A 21,096-nucleotide genomic window follows, 5' to 3' on the forward strand; every position below is an offset into this window, starting at 1 on the left:
AAATCGATCGGGGGCGGTTGGTATAGGTTGCTAGTTGTTCAAAATATCAACTCTTTTGACTTTGGGTCTTATTTTGGAAAAATAACAACAAAAAGACTCTTCACAAATAATTATGTTTGAAAAATCGCCAAAAATCCCAAAAAACACATTAAAAACTTGGTTTTTGTATCAAAACCCTGGGAAATAATGGTCAAAATGTGGAATGTCATACACCGTTGAATTCGTAATAAAATTTCCAATCGAATGGCATTCACAGTTAAAATTTTTTCAGATTTTCGAATTTCTGCAAAAAATGATGATGTACCCCCTTACAAAAAAGTCAAAAATTTGGACAAAAATAAATTTGTCAAAAAACGTTTTTTAAAATTCGGTTTTTGCGTCAAGACAAAATAAATTGTTTTCAATCGATCAGGGATAGATGGTATGGGTTGCCAGCTGTTCAAAATAGCAACTCTTTTGACTTTGGGTCTTATTTTGGTAAAGTTACAGCAAAAAGACTCTTAAGAAAAAATGTTGTTTGAAAAATCGCCAAAAATCCCAAAAAACACATTAAAAACTTGGTTTTTGTGTCAAAACCCTGGGAAATAATGGTCTAATGTTGGAATGTCATACACCGTTGAATTCGTAATAAAATTTCCAATCAAATGGCATTCACAGTTAAAATTTTTTCAGATTTTCGAATTTCTGCAAAAAATAATGATGTACCCCCTTTTCAAAAAACGTTTTTCAAAATTCGGTTTTTTTGTCAAAACTAAATTAATTGTTTTCAAACGATCAGGTATAAATGGTATGGGTTGCCAGCTGTTCAAAATAGCAACTCTTTTGACTATGGGTCTTATTTTGGTAAAGTTACAACAAAAAGACTCTTCATAAATAATTTTGTTTGAAAAATCGCCAAAAGTCCCAAAAAACACATTAAAAACTTGGTTTTTGTGTCAAAGCCCTGGGAAATAATGGTTAAATGTTAGAATGTCATACACCGTTGAACTCGTAATAAAATCTCCAATCGAATGGCTTTCATTAACCAAAACGGATTTATAAAAAAAAGGTACTTTTATTTTTAAATATTTTTATTGTTTCCATGGGAGCTTTATGTTATAGTCGTCTGATTTTTATGAAATTTTAACCGTAATTCTGAAATATTTAGCCATTACTATATCTCGAAGATCTAAAAAAAAAATTAAAAAACATCAAAGTTATATTTTTTTTTTCGATTGTTCCTATGGGAGCTATATGGCTCGAACCGACTTATATACTACCTGCAATAGGGTCGGAAATGTCTCCTTCACTGCATTGCAAACTTCTGACTGAAATTATAATACCCTCTGCAAGGGTATAAAAACAAAGCAATATTTTAATTGATCGGGAATTTCTTACCAGAATACAATGCGAAAGTTAGCTAAGAAAAATACGTAAGGTTCAGAGCCTTTTAACATTTTGGAAGCACCACTCAGACTGCCTTGACGAATCTGGCGACCCGGATCGATGATGTCCGACTCCGATTACCGCTTCAAGATCCTCATCCTGGGCGACTCCGCCGTGGGCAAGTCCTGCCTGCTGATGCGCTTCGCCGACGGCTGCTTCACCGGCAAGCACGAGGCGACGGTGGGCGTGGACTTTAGGGTGCGCCGCGTGGAGGTGGCCGGCAAGGTGGTTAGGCTGCAGATCTGGGACACCGCCGGCGGGGAACGCTACCGGGCGGTGCTGCCCGCCTATTATCGCGGCGCCCATGGCGTCCTGCTCGTCTACGACACCACTTCGGCCAGCAGTTTCCGTAGCATCGATAGCTGGCTGGACGAGATTAGGCGCCGCTGTTCCGATCGGATCACCATAATGCTGGTGGGCAACAAGTGCGACGATTTGAAGCGGCGCCAGGTGAGTCAGTGCCGGGCGACCTACTATGCCGCCCATCGCCAACTCGCCTTTTGCGAGGCATCCGCCAAAAGTGGCACCAATGTGAGTCTCTTGTTCTTCGACCTGGCGGCCAGCATCTTCAATCGTCTGGTGGTCATGGCCCCGCCGACCAAGCGCCTCCAGGCCGGCCACGATGGCAACGACGAACTGGGTGAGGGGCATCCTGGCCAGAGCCGCACTTTCCGCTTGGACAACAAAGGTCAACTGGGGTGCACGGGCGTGGGGTCCTGCTTCTGTTAAAGTCCTTAAATGAAGCAGACAACATCATATTATAGTTCATATTCAAATATATAAATTAGTACTTTTCGCTTTGATTTTCATTTCTTGCTTATTTTTAAATATTTTAAATATGGAAATATTCCTTTTTTTTTGTTTTCATATTTATATATTTATGTGTTATCAGAATACATTCTAATATCTAATATACTTAAATATATTGCTTTTAAGCCAAAAAGGTTCAATTTTAAATTAAATATTAAGTATTTTCCACATTAATACAAATACATTATGTATTTAAATTAAACTAGGCATTGTATTTAAAACTACTATTTTATATTTAACTTAGACATGAAGTAATTAATTTTGGATTGATTTTTACTATTCCATTTTTTTGCTTGATAAAGTCCTTTTAATATGATGTTCAATTTTATTCAAAATCACTTTTAATTTACTTACATAAAGTTAATTGAAAAGGTTCATTAACAATTTTCCATAACAAATGCATTTTAAATGAAGTATTTTCCCATTTGAGCGCGTTACTTTTCAAGCGTACGATTTAATTTTTGTCACGTTGAAAAAATTACAATGCCAACTTGTTAGCACTAGAGAAACCCATTTCAGATTTAACAAGCTAATGGTAAATTACTAACATTACATTTACAAACTAATAATGAAAATCCTTTGGTACCAAAAAGAATCGATATTTAAGTTTTTGTTTTATTTTAAAATTGTATTTTAATACATTATAAATAAGACTTATTTTTGTTTTGTCCACAAAGAGTATATCTCAAAATGTAAGACAAACTAAATTATATTCGCTTAAAGTTGCATATAAATCAACAGAATTGGTAACGAATTATGGTAAAAATTCCAACAATCTTTTTAAAAAAAAAAAGAGTTCCGAATAACGTTTTTTTTGTATTCTCGAATCTCATTTTTTTATACAATTTGTCTGTTTTCAGATCACATACTATAAATAATATCTCCTATTTGGCTTTATTTTTTACAAAAATTACATAGATATTTTGGCTTGGGCCAGGTCCTATTATCATTATTAATTCATTTTGATACATCCTGGAAAACCATCCCCTAGTGTTTGACATGTGCCTATTATCTCATTCCGCCCCAAACACTGCAATCAAATCTTTTCGCAATTGTCCGGCCTCAATTTATTCGGGATTACTTTCATGTCCTCGGCGGGGTTAAATAAGTGGGCGGGTCTCGTTGACCGACAAATGTGTCCACATAATCAAAGAGCCTTGCCCTCGTCACCATCATTGCATCAACTTATGTCTTTGAATAGTGAACAGAAACTATCCTTACTAAGCCCTATATTTTGTGGTCTTCGCTGTAAGCTTTAAGTAGGTTTTGAACACTATTCTTTCAAAATAAAACCTTCTTCTATCTTTCAAAGTCGGAGAGCAACATTACTCAAAAACGGCATAACCGATTAGTCTCAAAATTTAACACGAGCTTTTTAAATATATATTTTTTAGTAATTAATCGAAGATTTTTTCTCACCGACACTTTTTTTTCTTTATTCCCTCGATTAACATCTGTTTGGTTTTTAAATATCGGAGTATCCAGTTCAGAGATATAATGGAACTTGTAAGTACCATTCAAAAAGTTACAAACAAATTTTAATAACTATAGTTCTTTTGAGGTTTATTTGGGTGTTTACCCATCGTAACATAATGTGAGCTTTGTGAAAAAAAACGGGTTTATTGCAATTAATGCAATTCATAATAAATAACATGCATTCGGGAGGCATAATAGAGCGCATAGCGAATTCAGGGCGCACGGTGTCGGTGGCGGGGGCTCAAACGAATTAAGTCGGCTCCTTGGCGTACTTGGCGAACAGCTGCGTCAGCTTGGCGGTCAGGGCATCCTGGCCAGCGTGGGACAAGTTGCCGACGGCATGGGCCCAGTTCTTAACCACAAGTTCGGGGCTGCAGGTGGCCGTATTGATCTCCGGCACGAATCGCTGCGGCACAACTTCCAAAATGGGCTCCGCCAGCGACTGATTCAACTGCTGCGGCGTGCGGACCTTCAGCTGGCCCCTCGGCGTCACCTGCTTGTAGATCTCGGTCATGTGGCGGTAGTACTTGTGCCCCATGGTGCAGCGATGCGTTGGGTCCGTGATTTTGAGGACGCGCATCTCGCGCAGAGCATACTGCAGACACAACCGGCATTCAGTCACTGCAAAGAAATGGCATACAAAATGTTTTAAAAACGATTATTCTATAAAAATCATTTACTATCCGCAACAGAAAAAGAGAGAAACCAAACTATGCATTTAAATGATAAACTTGGGAGATCGATTCCATATTGCATACCTGTGGCATTCATCTCCTTTGAGACGCGCACCCAGGCGGCTCGCTTGTCGATGGTGCTGGCCCGCTCGAAGGTGTGCGGATGGCGGCGCAGCACCTGGGTCAGCTGGAAGGCCTCGATGGTGGGCAGAATGGTGCCGAAGCGGGTGTTCTCAGTTGCTGGGGCGGTCGCCGCCACACCATTGCCGCACTTTCCTGTATCGTTTGTTGTCTGTTTAGTGGAAGCGGTAGATTCTACCATTGGTGCTTTGGGTGAGGGCACAGGATCTGTGTGAGGTTGGGCTACTGGTGCCAGGGCATTGGTGCTCAACTGGAAGGCGGCCTCCGATCTGCCCGGACGACTCAACTGGCCGGTGAGCAGCCGCTTGGCCTCCTCCGTCTCCCAGGGCATCGACTCCTTGGAGAGGCGCGCCAGAAGGCTGCTGGGCGTGGGCTTGCTCTTGTCGGCAGGATCGGCGGCCATCAGAGCTTCGTACATGCTGCAGCGCTTCACCTCCTCGGAGATCTTGTTGTGCACAATGTAGTAGTACGGCTCGAGCGGATGGTAGCGCACGTAGGCCAGGAACCTCAGCTGCTCCAGTGCCTGCCACCAGTTCTGTGGCCATGGATTTTCGATGCCCCGCTCCAGATCCGCCATGTACGTGCGGAAGGCGAACTTGAACATGGACCAAATGTCCCGATGATTGACTGCAGTAAGTGAATAAGTGGATATATATATCAGCTGGGTGGGATGATGGGTGGAATGGGATGGGTAAGTGGCACTTACGATTGGGAAACTTTATGCGGGCCACGCGCCACACCTCCTGGCGCTCCTGATCCGTGTACTGTCGCGGTGGCGTCACCTTTTCGCCGGGACGCGGTTTGATCAGGTCGCAGTAGAGGTGCTCGTGCTTCCGGAAATGCCGGATCACATCCGGCAGCACGTCCTTGTGCTCCATCCACAGGTACTTGCGCGCAATTTCGTCGAATTTGCTGAACAAGCGGTGCGACTTCTCCCACACCTTCACGCTGCTCTTGAACGGACGCATCAGTTCCGACATGGGCGCGATCAGCGGGAACATGCTGATGTTGTCCGCCAGAAAGCTCCAGCACGCCCGCAAAGCTTCCTCTGCAATGGACAATGGATAAATGATACGTAAATAGAAGCCTCAAGGTGTGGCCATGTCCCATATTATACTTATTTATAATATATATATATTTTTTTATTAATTAATCGAAGATTTTTTCCCACCGATAAATATTTTTTTTATTAACAATTTAAGACCGACATTTGGGTGAAATTCGAAATATTTTCATTCGATTAATTACTTGATTTAACATTATTTTAACGAAATATGTTTGGTTTTTTTTCATTTCGAAGGATCCAGTTCAGAGATATAGTGGTAATTTTTGAGAGGAGTTCCCGAAGTTGAGTTATAGCTTCTTTGCAAACAAATATTTTTACTATAATATTAGGTCTTAAAATACAATCAAAAGATGCCTTTTATATGTGAATAAATTTTCAAGTTTTCCAAGCAAATATTGTGTAAAATTCGCTTCTTTTTGTCCTTGTAACTGTATACAATCGCTTAATGGTTAGCAGACACACTCACCTGGCATGTGGAACTTCTTGCTGATGACCTTCCAGACCTCGTCACACTTCTCGGCCAAGCGCGCATCCTTCTTGTGCAGCTGGGGCACAGCCATCACCTCGCGGATCAGCGTCGCCGTCCTCACCATATTGAGATTGTAGCGTGTGGCCAGGTTGCCGCCCCAAATATGCAGCAGATTCCCAGTGACCGCACTCTGCTCCAGATGCACTATTATTTCGCTGGCGTTGATCTCCGCCGTTGTTTCTTTATCGGGTTGCGGTGCAACTGATGCTGCTGCTGTCGTCTTGACCACTGCTGCAGTCTTTGCATTTGTAAATGCAACTGATGTTGCTGCTGTTGCTGTTGTTGTTGCTACTCCTATTGTTGCTGCTGCGGGAATGGTTGCTGTTGCTGAAGGGGCTACTGTTGCTGGCGTTTCTGGTATGGCTATAACTTCTGTTTCTGTGGCTTTAGCCTCTCTTGCAGACGCAGTCGATGCAGTTGTAACTTTGGTTGTTGCTGCCGTTGTTATTGTGGCCAACTTTGCTGCTGTTGTGCCTGCCATTGCCGTTACCTTTGGCATGCCCACCGGTGCCAGAGGAGCTGAGAAAGTGACTCTAGGTTCTACAGCAGCTTTACTTATCCGGATTGTGCCCGGCGGTGCTGGTGCAATTGGTCGATATTTTTGTAGAATTGTCGCAACTGTGGCTTTGCCGCTTGTGGCTTCTTCTCTTGTTGCAGCAGTAATGGTTGCTGTTGTTGTTACTGAACCCATGGATTTGCTGGTCGATGAGCCATTGGGCAACGCATCCCATCCGCTGTGCAGACCTGGCTGATGGATCCTCACCATTGGCGTGCCCGCCGGAGCCGTTACTATGCTGCTGTTCGCCGGCATTTTGCGTACCAAAGTGGCCGCCGGTTTCAATATGGGCAGCGGAGTCGACGGCACCGGCACCGGTACTGGAACTACTGAAACCGGCGGATCACTGAGCAAGGCATTTAGCGACGTCGGTTGACTAAATCGCTGCATTTGCACTCCGCTGGCCGCTGGCTGTGGCGCTGGCTGTGGCTGTGTCTGTTTCTGTGGCGCTGACTGTGCTGGCGCTTGCATCGGATTGGCAATTTTCACCGCTCGAATGATGGTGGACGAGGACGTCATCTGCGTGGGATTGGGCACACGCTGGCGGGTCTTCAGCGTCACCTGCACGCCGGGCCGTGAGGGCAGGGCACGCACTGTACCACCCGGACTGGCGTTCGTGCCGGCCAACTGAATGCTGGCAGGGATGGGGCCCAAACCCATGGGTGCCTTGGGTGCAATCCGTACATTGGGCGGCAGTTTCATGGGAACTATGCTGGGCGGCGGTGCCTTCATGGGCATCATGTTGGCGGCTGCCACACTTATGGCGGATGTGATTTTGGGTATGACAAACGAGGGAACCGATGACTCGGCTGAACTGCTCGCCATGGTGACTGTTGGGCCAGGACCACAACTATTCCTGGCATTCGAGATGATGGAACTGGAGCTAGTACTGATGCTAGTACTGGAGCTAGTGCTATTGCTAGTGCTAGTGATTACTTTGGAGGCAGGCGGGTAGACAATGGCCAGTGGCAGGCGGGCGACAGGGGGGGCGGGTTCAACGGGCGGCAAGACAGACGGCAGAACGGCACCATTGTGGGGGCGCTTGTAGCCGCGACGAGCGGTACGCGTGGCCACCTGCTTAAAGATGCTACTGAGGGCGTTCTCGAAGTACCACTTGTCCTGCAGCTGATAGCCGGCCAGTCGCATGGCCTGCAGTTCGTTGTGGAAGGAGCGCAACACCAGCCAGGTGACCTCGCAGCGTTCGTGGCTGCACATCACCTCGAAGCCGACCTTTGTCCAGAACTCATCGTAGCGCGGCGGCTTCACCTTGAACGCCAGGCACTCGTCCGTCAGCTGGACAAGCTCGGGCATATTGCGCATCGTATTGATCAGCGACATCACGCTGCGGAAGTGCTCGATGGGCTCATGCCAACCGGTCTGCAGGTATTTGGAGGCTTTGCTCACAGTGTTGCGCTGGCGCAGGACATGCTGCCGCAGGAAGTCCATCAGTTGGCACAGTTCCGAACTGTTGCTGCTGCTGCTACTGCTGCTGCTACTGCTGCTCTGAGACAGTGGCCGATGGACCAACTCCCATTCGTAGCGCGTCTGCAGCTTTAGCCAACTCTTCATCAGCTTGGTGGCCTTGTCATGCAGCTCGTTGGAAATGGCGCCCCAGATGAGGCCACGATGTCGTGTGTTCTCATAGCCCGGCGCCTGGGGATCGTACAGCTGGGGATAGGCGCGCACGGCCTCGATGAGGCGACGCTGGTCATTGGTGCAGCGATAGCTGTAGACCGACTCCTCCACGAGATCCACATCGATGATGTCCACGGGCGGCGGTTCCACGAACTCCACCTCCGGAATGGTATCCACACTTGCCGTCGACGCTATTTCAACGGCAGCCGCCGCAGCCTCTGCCCCCGGCGGCTGCTGATCCCCCATCCGTGGGAATCTGGAGACGTGCGCGTAGAGAAAGTGCAGCTCCTCCTCGTGCCGCATGCAAGGTCGCCGGCGTAGTGTGCTCCCTGGGCGGCCCGAAGCCGCACTGCGCTGAAAGGCGCGCAGATGGCGCACATGGTGCTGGTAGCGAGAGCGCAGCTCCGCCCAGGCCACCAGGCAGTTGGTCAGATCGGTGGACAAATGGCGCGCGATCCGCAGCCAAATTCGCTCCCGATGGTCATTGTCCTGGAATCTGGGATGCCGGGCATCGTACAAAGCTGGCTGGCGGCGCACCAGGGCAATGAGCATCCTCTCCGTCTCGAAGCTCTGCAGGATGTGGGCTTGGCCAGCGGCAGTACTCCCTTGGAAGGAATTGGACGACACTGAGTGGCCACAATCCGTGCGTCTCTTTTTGTTGGCTGCGAGGGAAAGATTGGGATTGTTAACTGGATGACCGATGACCAGGTTACCAACCAGTGGACTCACCATTGATGATCAGCGGATCGTCCACGTTAATGACCTCCTCCTCCTCCTCCTCCATGTTGAAAACGATCTTTATGAGCCTTGCGCTTTTCCGGCACAAAAGACGCGGTGAATCCACAGCCCGGTGGCCAACCGGCTGTAACCACTGGTTATCCACACTCTTTTGACCAACAAATTATTTGTCAATTGGTCCAGCGCAATCTGGAAGTGCTTGAAAACAGAGTTTCAGTTGTCCGATTTCCCGAAAAGCGGGCTTTGCGACGCCAGAAAGTCGGCGTTTGCAAAAAAGCAAATTGCTCGCTGGACACAAACTATTTACCGGCGATGCCACCTTTCGTGGAGCGTCGGTCGGTATAATTGTAGCGATGTGGCAGCCACGAACAGTGCAAAACAACAATGGCGGCCTGAGGGGACATGTGAATGGCAAATCGCTGGGCGGATTGTTTAATATCGTAGCTGTAATGGTTTGGTAAAGAAGAACAAAATCCAGATGACGACTGAAGTCTGTGAAACCAAGTAAATTGTTTGTAACAGCTGTTATTGACAGTCCTGTCAGAAATCGGTCGATAGTTTTGTGACAGTCCGGCAGCGATTACAGAGGCAAAATAACAATGGCGGTCTTCGGTGACACGTGAATGGCAAGCAGCTGAGTGACTTGCGTAAAATTATAGGGATGGTATGCCCCCAAGCAAACGAAATATCGATTAATGTCTAGCTAACTACAAATTAAGAGAGTTGTTAACTTCAACCGACGGTTTAACAACAGATAACAGCAGATTTGAAAACGTTATGGAGCAATCTGTTTTGTTGTCTTATCTTTATTATCTGCATTTGTGTTTAAATGATTGATTAGGACCTAAGCCCCTTAATGGTCATTCTGAGTACCACCTTACAACAACAAAAACTCAATTTATATTAAAAAGAGCAACCCAAATGTTTTGTGATCTTTATAATAACTATCAGCCAGCTCAAGCACAAAGCTATTTAATCTTTGTCATTTCGAACAAATTGACTCTGACGGAGCTAGATTACGACAAAAAGATTTCAAAAACTGAAGTGAAGGACCAAACCAGAAACAGGAAAATAATGTAAGAACAATCTGACATAATAGAAAAGACAGTTATATCAACGTACCATTTATACCAATTTGTAACATGTATATACAAAACATATATATCACCAGTTAATCGTCTAGAAAGAAATCATGTGAAGACAACAGCAAAAATGAGCATTTCTGAATGGATTAACTTAATTTTTCGTTTTATGTGATAAGGTGATGTAACTATATAGTTTCTTCGCACAATAAAGACTCTACCCCCTGATCCTGACCTTTGCTTTTTAAACTGGTCGACAAAAAATTACCTCGCCACAAATGAAGCAGTCGATGTGAGTCAAATAGTTATCGAGCAATAGTCCCGATAATAAGATAAACAATTTCATCCATAAGTACAAGTATTTTGTACAACGAAACGTAAAGAGGGTATTTTAACACAATAAAACTTTTTTTTAAATATAAATTGCTTTCAGGAAGCGGTAAACTCTCAAACCACCACTTCCATCCTACTACGCCTCTGGTTCACAGAAATTAAGATGGCGGACATATAAATTCAAATTGTTTCCCATTAAGAATAATAGGGTTGCACGGAAAAACCATAAGTATCGTAAAGTACCATGTGATCAGAAATGACAACCCACCATCTTGTACTAAAGAGCTCCCACACAGCCTTAAGTTTCCTATCGGCTGAGATTGTTGTAACGACAAAACCCTATAGACAATCTGTTCAACGGATAGGGGATGGTGGATGGATCTCTGTGGGAAGGTAAATGTTTTTTAAACTATCACATCGGTTCGTCGTGAGCAAATTGACAATGATAAGTACTGCAGTAGCTGGTCATTGCAAGTTCATTCTGTGCGACCATTGGCTTCGCTTAATAAGCGATCAAGTTAAATAAAAAATAAGTCTTGTAACTAAATTCGTTTTGTTTCTTTTCTTTCGGCGTTGTTTGCTGTTTATAATAATCACTGATCAGTTGTGATTAGCTAATCGTCGTAAAACGAACCAACTTTTCTTTTGTTTATATTAAAAACTAATCGTTGATCATTGATCATACCAGTGTGAATGTCTTATTGCCCATAATTCTATGTTAATGGCAGAATTGGGCAGTGTGCAAAGTACTTTAGTTTTTTTTTTTTGTTTTTCCATTAGAGCATATATTTTCCACTCTGTGGCAACGCTGCGTTGCATCAGCTGTTTAAACGAAAACTATTTTCCACCTCCTGGCAACGCTGCGTCAAACCAGCTGTTTTACCGGCCTGTTTTTTTTTTTTTTGCCCACTGTTTTCATAACGCGCTTTCGATTAAAAAATTAGAGATCGCTTAAATTGGTTGAATTACGTTTTGAAGGTGAGAGATAGCAACCATGTGGACAAGGACGCACTGCCTCTGGCGCAGTGCGGGGCGCCTGGGCCGCCAGCTGTGCACCACGAGCGCTTCGCAGGCGCGTATCTTTGTGGATCGCGAAAATCAGTTTGCCCACGGCGTCCTTATGGACTCCCCGAAACCCTACCAAATCCTTCGGCCTACCAGTGACTCCCACTGGCGGGATCTGCCCGCCACCGAGGGCTTCATGCGGCCACAGAGCGACGCCACTCCAGCCGAACTGTACGCGGACTTCCACAGTCTGGTGGGGCACTGCATCCGGCTGGATCTGCAGATCAGCGATGCCCGGTACGATGCCTTTACCCGCTGCTACTGCGAGCAACTGCATCGCCTGGCGGACGACCAACTGCTGGGCTCGCTGGGCGCCCTGGCCGAGTTGCCCACACCGGAATCGCCCAAAATGCGCAACTACATGGAACTGTGGAACACCATGGACATCGAGTGCTGTCGCCGCATCGAGCGTTGGTCCAGCGAACAGTTGCTGCTCGTCAGCGACGCCTGGTATCGCCTGGGTCTGGTCCGGATCGGGGAGTTCGTGTGGCTTGCTCTCAAGAAGCTGGGCCGCCGGCTGCGCAAGCTGCCGCCGGAGCAGCTGGTCCACTCCATGTTCCTGTGCAACCTGTTGCGTCGACCCGTCTTCGAGATGTTCGACTTTGAACTGAATCTGGCCCGCTGCGTGGACCAGATGACGCTCCACGAACTGGGCGTCATGGCCATGGGCTTCTTCAAGACCCAGACGCCCATCAGGAGTCCAGAGCTGCTGGCGCAGCTCTATCAGCGGCTGGCCAACGAACTGGACACCGTGGAGGACATTGCTTTGGTGGCGCTGCTCAAGGTGCTGCGCTACAGCAGCAAGCTGCCGCAAGTGGAGCCGCTCAAGGGTCTGCTCAGCGATCTGGAGTCGCAGGTGGAGCGCGTCTCGTTGCTCACCTGCCTGCACATGGCGCTGCTGGGCTGCGAACTGCAGACTTGCAACGATGCGCTGGTGGAACGCATCCTACTTCGATTCGAACGGGAACTGGATACGGCCCGCCTGAAGGATATGGAGCGCATCTGTCTGGTGATGGCCCTGTTCAATTTGAACACCGCATCGGGAGTGGAGCATCGAGTGGCGAACAGACTGCCCGATTTGCTGCGCCAGCGGATGGAGGAGATACTGCGTCATCCTCGTTGCTTCACCAACTGCCTGCAGTTTCTCACCATGCGCGGCATCTGCGACGTGGAGCTGCTGGGCGTGGCCCTGGAGCCGCGTTTCGTGCAGCACGCTTACCGCAGCGGACTGCCGGGGCGGGAGTACTTCCACCTGGACGGCTACGCCCGTTTCCTGGGCGACCACGAGTACCAGGGGCCGTTGCTTAGCGAGCGGCAGCGCCAACAGATGGGCCGCCTCTACACGCAGTACATCCCGGAGCGGGACGGACGCTTCAAGTTGAACGGCACCGATCGCATCCTAGTGGAAATAAAGGATGCCATCTCTCTGCTCCACCGCCCGGTTAGCTTCAAGCACATCCTGCCGCAATACGATCGTTGTGATGTGGTGCTCTGCTACGACCATCGGCAGCGGAAAGCCCTGCCCTTGGACGCGGAAGCCTGTCCGGATTACAGTGGTGAGATTCTCAGCCGCAGGCAGCTGCTGGGCGAGAGCAGGGCGGCCGATGACCAAGTGGCCACGGTGGTCATCGTTGTCGCCGGTTGGAACAATGTGATCCGCGAAAAGGATCGGTTCACGGGACAAATGGAGATGAAGCTAAGGCAACTCCGCCAGTTGGGACATCTGCCGTTGGTGGTAAGTCCCTTCTTTAGCTTAATGTCTTAATTAATTAATTGTTTAAATTAAGTTTTAACCACAACTATTGTCAAAATCAATTATTTGTAGTCGGTACTCGAAAAGTATCATTTATGCAATGATTCAGATGCCCAAACTCCTTCCTTCTCCCTCTTATTTAATATTGCACTATCACAACATACCCTTTTATTTATGAGAAATGCATTTTATAGCAAAATGTTTTACACTCTTCATCCAATTTGTTTTATACCTACAAAGTACTATGCAATAGCATTTCAATAAGGTTAAATATTAAATTAATATTATATCCACCTGCCTTCCTTTTTGTTAAACAATGTTTTTTTATTTTTTTCTAGCTATATATTTATTTGAAAAGGCAATAATACTTTTTGTGTATATTTAACACCTTATAGTCTTTATTTATTCTTGATCAATAAGTATGTATATTGCGCTACAGAAACTTGAAAATAAAATAAATATTTTATCAAACTTCCTTCCTTCCTTCCTTCCTTCGATTTTGTATTCGTTCTGTATCTATTGGAAAACACTAAAATATATAATTTTGTATTTTTTATTATATCTATACAAACCCTCAAATTTTTGAAGAACTAGTTATTATTGATCAATAACTAGTTTCTATATTTTATTTTATTCACCTTCCCCTTTTAAAAACAAAATATTGCTTTTGGTTTAGTACTACTTTTGTATTTATTGGAAAACCCAAAAATATACCAAGATTTATCTTAAAGTACCTCACTATTCACATTACTGATCAACAACGCCTGTATGTATTCCCAGATCTATTGGCACGAATGGCGTGAGCTGGAGACATCTGCGGACCGGCAGGACTTCCTCAGACGTCGCCTTAGTCAAGTGGCCAAGATTTAGGACATCAGCAGCATCCAAACGAAAACTTGGCAGGAAAATGAAGAGCAACAGATAAGGAAGGACAAACAGCCAAACGGGCAGCCCGATTACGGAATGAAAAACGGCAACAGATTGGATATTAGTCAGTCATTAGCATTATCTGAACATTGTACAGGCACAACACTACGATCTAATAATTATCTAGAAAAAAAACGGAATAATTATCGAATATTTAATAATGACCGCCCGCGGCCACGCGTCATAAGCCCACGCGCCACTACTACTACTAGCTACTAGCACAGCGTCTCGGTATCCGGAATCCGTCAAATCAGAGCCCGATCTCCGCCAGTGGATCGTCAGAGGATCGTCAGAGGGTGGCGCTCATCGCTCGCTTGGTGTACTCGTAGACCACGAACAGAGTGGCCGTCGCCGGAATGGTGCGCAGGACGGAGGGCAGGAGGCCGCGGTAGAGTGCCAGGACACCCTCGCGCCGAACAATGTCCGCTCCCACGGCGAACATGCTCTCGTTGAGGTTCTTCACCTGGATGCGGCTCTTGATCACGTCCGCCGGAAACGTCGAGGTCCACAAACAGACGCCTCCAATGGCGCCCGAGATCATAGTCCGCACAGGTCCGATTTCGTCCTTAGTTTGATCTTCCCTGAAGACAGAATGACGGTTAAATAACAAATAATAATAAGTAACAATAATATAGTCCAACTTCCATAGTATTTGTTTTTTAATTTTATAAAGGCCCCTTTTTTTTTAGTTCGTAAAATTAAATATTAATTTTCTTTTACATTTTGACTTTTGAATAAATTAAGCGAACACATATGGTAAATTGTCTAGCTAAGGATTTTGTTTAAATCAATTAATGAATTTACAAGATCTAACTATACTGCCATGTCCTATATTTTATAAATGTTGTGTGCATTCGATGTGAGATATGAAATTAAACACACAGTTATGTATATGTTTCTGACTTATGGGTACTTTTTAGTAATGGATTACTCTTGCATTTCTCTAATACAGTTTTTAATTTTTTTTTTTAATTCGATTTAGGATAAATTCATCAACTTCTACGGACTTTAATGGCTGTACTCACCTTCGCAATAGTTCGCGTGTGCCCTCGTAGCTGCCAAAGAAGAAAAAGTAGCCGGGCATCTCACGGAGGAACGTTGAGCTCAAGCCCCGGTAGAAGCCTCGAATGCCTGCGGTGGAGATGGGTCAACGAATCAGTCATCATATATGTACATATATGCATATGAGTTAATCTGGGAAAATAGTATGGGATGGCAGGGATGGAGATGGGCACGTGAGGATGGGCCTATCTCGGAATGAACGGAACGGACATTCAGTCAATGGCGAAGCGGAAACGTGCGTGATCCATTGATCTGCCGACTTGAAAGTGTTCGTCTGTCAATCGCGAAGCGTTTCAGTAAATTTCCACTTGACTGATAGTGGCTCAACCATGTGCATTATCCACAAGTGCACTGCCAGATCCCGCCCTGCAGCTACATATATATGTATATGCATAGCTATCTGTATTCAGTTCGTCACTACGTCACTGTGCGTGGCATGTTCCCAACTGCGAGGCTATGTCTATGAATAGTCTTTCTTATCGCTTTTCATAGTAATCCCTAATTCGCTTTTCGCAATCTGCGTAGTAAATACTCAATATTTATGTTTTTTTGTAGAAACCAACGAAATCCGATGCCAATGAATTAATGGCAGCCTTCTCGTGTTTGATTAGATTTGATTGCCGTTATTAATTATTACAAAATTCATCACTAGACTGGCGGTTTATAGTCCAAGCATTTTTTCTATGGCCTATGCTTCCTGTTATTGCTATGAATTCTTAAAGGTTCAACATAAAAATTCAATCATATGATGTTATATGAATGTCACAGAATTATTAAATTATTAAATTGAGACAATTCTATTCACAAAAAGTTTATAGTTTCTTAATCTGTGACAAAAAAAAACAATCTTTATACACATTTTCGGTGGTTTTTACTCCCTCTATTTAAAATCCGAATCCAAATTTATTTTTATGATCATATTACCTTGGGAATCATGAAGTAATTTAAGTCAATGAATTTTGAATGCCAAGTTTTTGCTGATTTTGTGGCTCAAATTTTGTTGTCAAAGCTTTGTAATTTAATCAGAAAATGACAAAAAACCGAACAAAACACTGAGCATGGTGGCATAGTGCATCAAATGTAGTTTTGTAAAAAAGAAGCAACATCAGAAATAATACAATAACATTTAAAAACCAAATAAGTACATAACAGCTATATGATAAGGAAGTGCAATTCAAACTTTTAAACTTATTTTGCTAATAAATTATAACAAGATTACAATTGGTTTTAAAAACTAAGTAAAGGCCTATATTGACTTTTTCAAAATTTTTAAATGATTAAACCCTCTGCACGATTTTTAAAAATATTTAAATGATTGATTCCAATAATCAAAACTAAGATAACTAAAATTGTAAATTTTAAAATTTAAACTGCCTTGAAGATATATTAAAACTAGACAATTTTCGAAACTAAAATCAAATCCAACTACATTGTTGCCCATTTGGTGAAAGAGTTCGCCAAGTGGTCCGGCAACGCCAAAGTGATCCCCAACCATGTGGGATCATTGTTTTGTTGTATGGGTACGGTGCGTATCTGTGTTTATATCGCACACTGCGATGCGATAATTCTGAATTATTAGAAGAAAAAAAGATCGGCGAAAGCCACGCGGAGATAATCTAATCGGAACACTTGAGGGTCGAGAACAACAATAGCAATGCCGATTTTTCAAGGCTACGCCCCCGAAAAAATAGGGATTCTGGCGTTCAGTTAAAATGCGTTAAATGCGTATTTATGTGTCAATATGCTGATATGTACATATACATACATATGTAATTTTGGCATTTACTTAGTACTTACAACAGTGCACACTCGCAACAATGAACTAATATAAATTATTTTTATTATAAAATCCTGTGCTTAACTAAGTAATATGAATTGTGGACTGTATTTGAAAGAGACTTTTTGAAATTTGATTTGTTTAGCCTAAAGCAAATATTTAAAGAATAATATAATATATAAAGTTAACATATTCTGGTTTTTACTTTTACAGCGTTTACTGTATTTTTTAAAAAATTAGAAAACATAAACATCTACACCTAAAACAAAATTGAATAGCAGAAACCACATCATTTTTTCTAAGCTCCATGAAGCTCAAACTAAAAATAATTTGTTTTTAGAATTACAGATAAAAAAAAACCTTGAAAATTGAGGCATTTTAAACAGTTCAAGTATCAACTCCTGTTAACATAAGCTGTATTTGTTTATTCGGACATTATCATCGACTTGTACAAAAAAAAAAAAAAAAAAAATACAAACCGAACCATCGTCATAAAAGTTATTAACATAAATGCTCATTTTAGGATATTTGGAAATTCAAGATAGATGGCGCCACTTAAAACCCGTGGTTTTCTTGGGGCATATGTATGTATTTTGAAGTAAAGGGAAGGGTATCTTATAGAGTTAATTTTTTGTTTTTTTACTGTGCGTGACATATTTAGAGTCGAACTCACCTTCTGTTCTCCAGATGTAGCGCGTGAGCGTCCAGGGCGTGCGCATGTCCTCCGGATGGGCCGGCTCCACGAAGTGCTTCATCTCGCGCAGCGCCTGCAGTTTGCACTTGATCAGTTCGGTGGGACAGAGGGTTAGCGTGGAGAAGCAGGCGGCCAAGGAGCCGGCACAGGCGTTTTCCACGGTGGTCAGCTCGCTGGGCGTCTCCTTGCCGACGAAGAAGGAGACGAATTTCTGACAGCCGCCGTAGGCAGCGAACAGTACGGAGTTCTCCGCCACGTTGGCGAATACGGCCGGAACGGATCCGGCGTATAGGCCGCGCATGAAGCCATCCTTGCGGTATGTGCTCACGAAACAGTCCCACATGCCGCGATAGACCTCCGGGAAGGTCTGCAGCTTGACCTTGACCGTGTCAAGGGGCTGGGAGACATAGACCTGGGCGGCACCCCCAATGGAGCCCGCTAGAAAGTCGATCAGCCCCTCGACGAAGTTGATGTTGTTGCCGGTACCGCCGCCGTGCATGTCTAGGCGTCGAACGAAGCGCAGGAATCCGCCGACCACGTAGAGCAGACCGTCGCGAACGGCCCTCAGCGTCGATTTCACACTGATCGGCCTGCTCAGCCAAGTGTTGCCTTTTTTCCGCTCGCCGTCGCCGGCCTCCTCGTCGTCCCCTTGCCCCTCCTGCGGAGGCGGTACATTATTGATAGGGTTGTCAGCGTTTGCTCACACATCGTTTGCGATACGACGACGACGACGACGATGTGTTCCCAATTTCACTTCGGGAAATTGGGAGCACAGATCTTGCACTGGCAGAAAACATAGTGACCACCAGGTACATATTTTATACTCAATTTAAATATATTTCACTCATTTCCGGTTTTAAGTTATTTTAATAGTGGAAATACTAAAGTTTTTTTTAAATATTTAATTTGATTATTTTCGGAATCGATTTTAATATCTCAATACTAATATCTATTCAAAATTAAACGTTTTTAAATCCAAATGGAACCAATAATTTCCACATTATTTCAAATATTTAAATATCAGGCAAATTAATGTGCGTTGTATTATTATACATTATTTTATATTTAACTGAAATATAAAATATAAAATATTTATTTATACTAAGTCATTTGTTTATCAGTGCAAGTTTTTTAAAAATTTGTGTGAAAATTCCAATTAATATAACTGAAAAATATGGTAAGATTCTAATCGTAATTTAAAATGTACTTGTGTTTGGAAATAGTTTTGTTTAGCAAACAATAATGTTGTAAAATCAAGACTTAAATAGTCAATAAACTAACAATAAACTAAATAACTTTATCATACAATTGTTACTAAAGTTGAAGTAAATTAATATGCCTGATATATAATTTCGACAGTTTCATTGAACCGAAAATATAGATTTAAAAATTCCGACAACTAATCATGAATGTTTCATTTAATCAATGGTCGAATTCAGCAGAACAACATGATCACTGATCACTGATGGATTTCATATGATAGTTCTGCTGCACGCGTATGATCACTGATCATGTAAACATTGATAAGAATACACAAAAAATGAGAATGTAAGCAAACAAAAAAAAATAAAAAACAAAAAATACAAGCAAGGATTAATAAATGTTGAGCAGATTCATTAGTTATCAGTGATCATGTTGTTCTACTGAATACGGAAACTATCGATAACTTTTCATCGTTTTCGACAACTCTACCTGCAGGGCGCGTTCGTAGGCCTCGATGATTTCATCTGGTGTCATTATCAGCACGCTGCTGCCCGCTTGACTGCTGCCGATTCGCGGGGGTGGTGGGGGCATGGGCGGCATGGACGGATTGGGGGCGGTTCCGATTCATAGTCGTTGGGCGGCGATTCGGGTGGATCTTCGGTCGGTTCCTTCGGCCGCCGTTGCTTGATCGCTTGCGGGGTGAGGGGGTTTTGAAGCGGTACGGCCTCGGCCGATTGCTGCGGTCCGCTCGCGCAATCATTATCGTTGTTCTTGGGCGCTCCAGCGCTGGTGGCGTCCCGCTCGCACTCGCGCATGTGTGCCGGGTGATGGTGGATGGTGGTTGGGGGAATGGGGGATTGGGGGGTGGCGTTGCTCTTGCTATCCCTTTCTAACCCCAAGGGGGTAAAACGAGAATTTTGTATTTGTGTGTTTAGCGACTGTTAATGAAAAGGCAGGTGGTTTTTGATTTCCTTTCAAATAATTGTTCGATTTACGGTTTATTAATAATCGATAATTTGATTACGCCATATGCATATATATAGGTGTATACATATCATGTGGATCAGCGATCTCACTCCCCTTATCTCTCTCTGTATTCATGTGTGTGTGTCTGTGTGTGTGTGTGTGGACTTGTGTTTCGCTTTAATTTTTATTATCATGGGTTTTTATTGTTATTATTTTTTGGTATGTGGTGTATATATCTCGTTTCATTATGCGGTATTTCCTCTCATTTATCGCCTTTCAGCGCTCTTCTTATATCAATTAAATAATTTACATTAAATCATAACTTAGTTATACAAATACCATTTAGTACAGTTATGGGTAGTTTATATCGATATATATATATATAGCCCCTATACCCTATACTGGATACGCATTAATTTATAATTTAATTTAATAGTACAAAAAAAAGACTTCGAAGTTTCGAACTCATTCCGTGTGTTTAAGTGTTAAGTGTTAAGATGCTTGAGCTAAGTTCCTGATCGGTCGCGTATGTCTATATGTCTATATCTGCTTTACATACAATATATAGTGTAGTGTGCATCGTGTTGTGCCTTTAGATTTGTATTTGCATTGGATCGCTGAGTTTTTCCTTACGCAGATTTTGGATTTGGGGAAAGCCGAAGACGAAGAAGAAGGGGATTGGATTATAGGAAAGCCGAATTTTTGAGAATTTCCGTCCTCTTCTAACACTTTGTACTCGTTTATATGCATTTTATTTTCACTTGGTGTAAAAATATTATTATCAACATCGCTTCCTATATCGTTTACCTTTTTCTATCCAAACTCAGCGGCGAATTTGCGTTTAAAAAAATGATCGCATCAGGCTTATGTTATTTATCGTTCTCTAAGTTTTTTGTCGCATTCATATCTGTGTTTTTCGTATATATATAGATATACTATATATACTATATATATATATATTTATTATAATTATGCTTCCTATACAACTATACATATTTATTATTAATGTGTACAAATACAAAATCGGCTTGGCAGCCATCGAATGTCAGGGAAGCAAATCAAAATTTACACATAGACAATTGGCACACTTTTCGAAATTAAAATTCGAGTGGTTTTGGGTCATTTTAATACAGTTTCAGAGGATTCAGTAAAACGTTTGAAATTCAGAGATTTTTTGACTTGAC

The 21,096-nt window shown here is 43.4% G+C and overlaps 4 protein-coding genes across 5 annotated transcripts; 2 read left to right on the top strand and 2 right to left on the bottom strand.

Annotated features, from left to right (window-relative positions):
• Positions 1 to 1,322: 1,322 nt before the first annotated feature.
• Positions 1,323 to 2,218, top strand: LOC108140855 (GTP-binding protein YPTC1). The gene has a single exon (XM_017263840.2). The coding sequence runs from the start codon at positions 1,486 to 1,488 to the stop codon at positions 2,152 to 2,154; it is 669 nt and encodes a 222-aa protein (XP_017119329.1). The 5' UTR covers positions 1,323 to 1,485; the 3' UTR covers positions 2,155 to 2,218.
• Positions 2,219 to 3,781: 1,563 nt separating this feature from the next.
• LOC108140922 lies at positions 3,782 to 9,402 on the bottom strand. Its single transcript, XM_017263984.2, has 5 exons — positions 9,042 to 9,402; positions 6,059 to 8,974; positions 5,233 to 5,574; positions 4,470 to 5,153; positions 3,782 to 4,332 (listed from the first exon to the last, which is right to left on the bottom strand). Exons 1-5 carry the CDS (start codon positions 9,094 to 9,096, stop codon positions 3,962 to 3,964), a joined length of 4,368 nt encoding a protein of 1,455 aa, XP_017119473.1. The 5' UTR covers positions 9,097 to 9,402; the 3' UTR covers positions 3,782 to 3,961.
• Positions 9,403 to 11,361: 1,959 nt separating this feature from the next.
• On the top strand, positions 11,362 to 14,452 carry LOC108140912 (FAST kinase domain-containing protein 5, mitochondrial). The gene is made up of 2 exons (XM_017263967.2): positions 11,362 to 13,265; positions 14,064 to 14,452. The coding sequence occupies exons 1-2, from the start codon at positions 11,460 to 11,462 to the stop codon at positions 14,151 to 14,153; spliced, it is 1,896 nt and encodes a 631-aa protein (XP_017119456.1). The 5' UTR covers positions 11,362 to 11,459; the 3' UTR covers positions 14,154 to 14,452.
• LOC108140914 (mitochondrial ornithine transporter 1) lies at positions 13,949 to 19,858 on the bottom strand. 2 transcript variants are annotated; one of them, XM_041710173.1, is made up of 5 exons: positions 19,570 to 19,858; positions 19,436 to 19,537; positions 17,723 to 18,401; positions 15,236 to 15,341; positions 13,949 to 14,791 (listed from the first exon to the last, which is right to left on the bottom strand). In XM_041710173.1, the coding sequence occupies exons 1-5, from the start codon at positions 19,759 to 19,761 to the stop codon at positions 14,500 to 14,502; spliced, it is 1,371 nt and encodes a 456-aa protein (XP_041566107.1). In that variant the 5' UTR covers positions 19,762 to 19,858; the 3' UTR covers positions 13,949 to 14,499. The 2 variants fall into 2 exon arrangements, with proteins under 2 accessions (XP_041566107.1, XP_017119457.2); XM_017263968.2 differs by lacking the exon at positions 19,570 to 19,858 and having other exon boundaries at positions 19,436 to 19,561.
• Positions 19,859 to 21,096: the final 1,238 nt, after the last annotated feature.

Source organism: Drosophila elegans, unplaced genomic scaffold (genome assembly GCF_018152505.1).
Source record: "Drosophila elegans isolate 14027-0461.03 unplaced genomic scaffold, ASM1815250v1 contig_149, whole genome shotgun sequence".
Lineage (NCBI taxonomy): Eukaryota > Metazoa > Arthropoda > Insecta > Diptera > Drosophilidae > Drosophila > Drosophila elegans.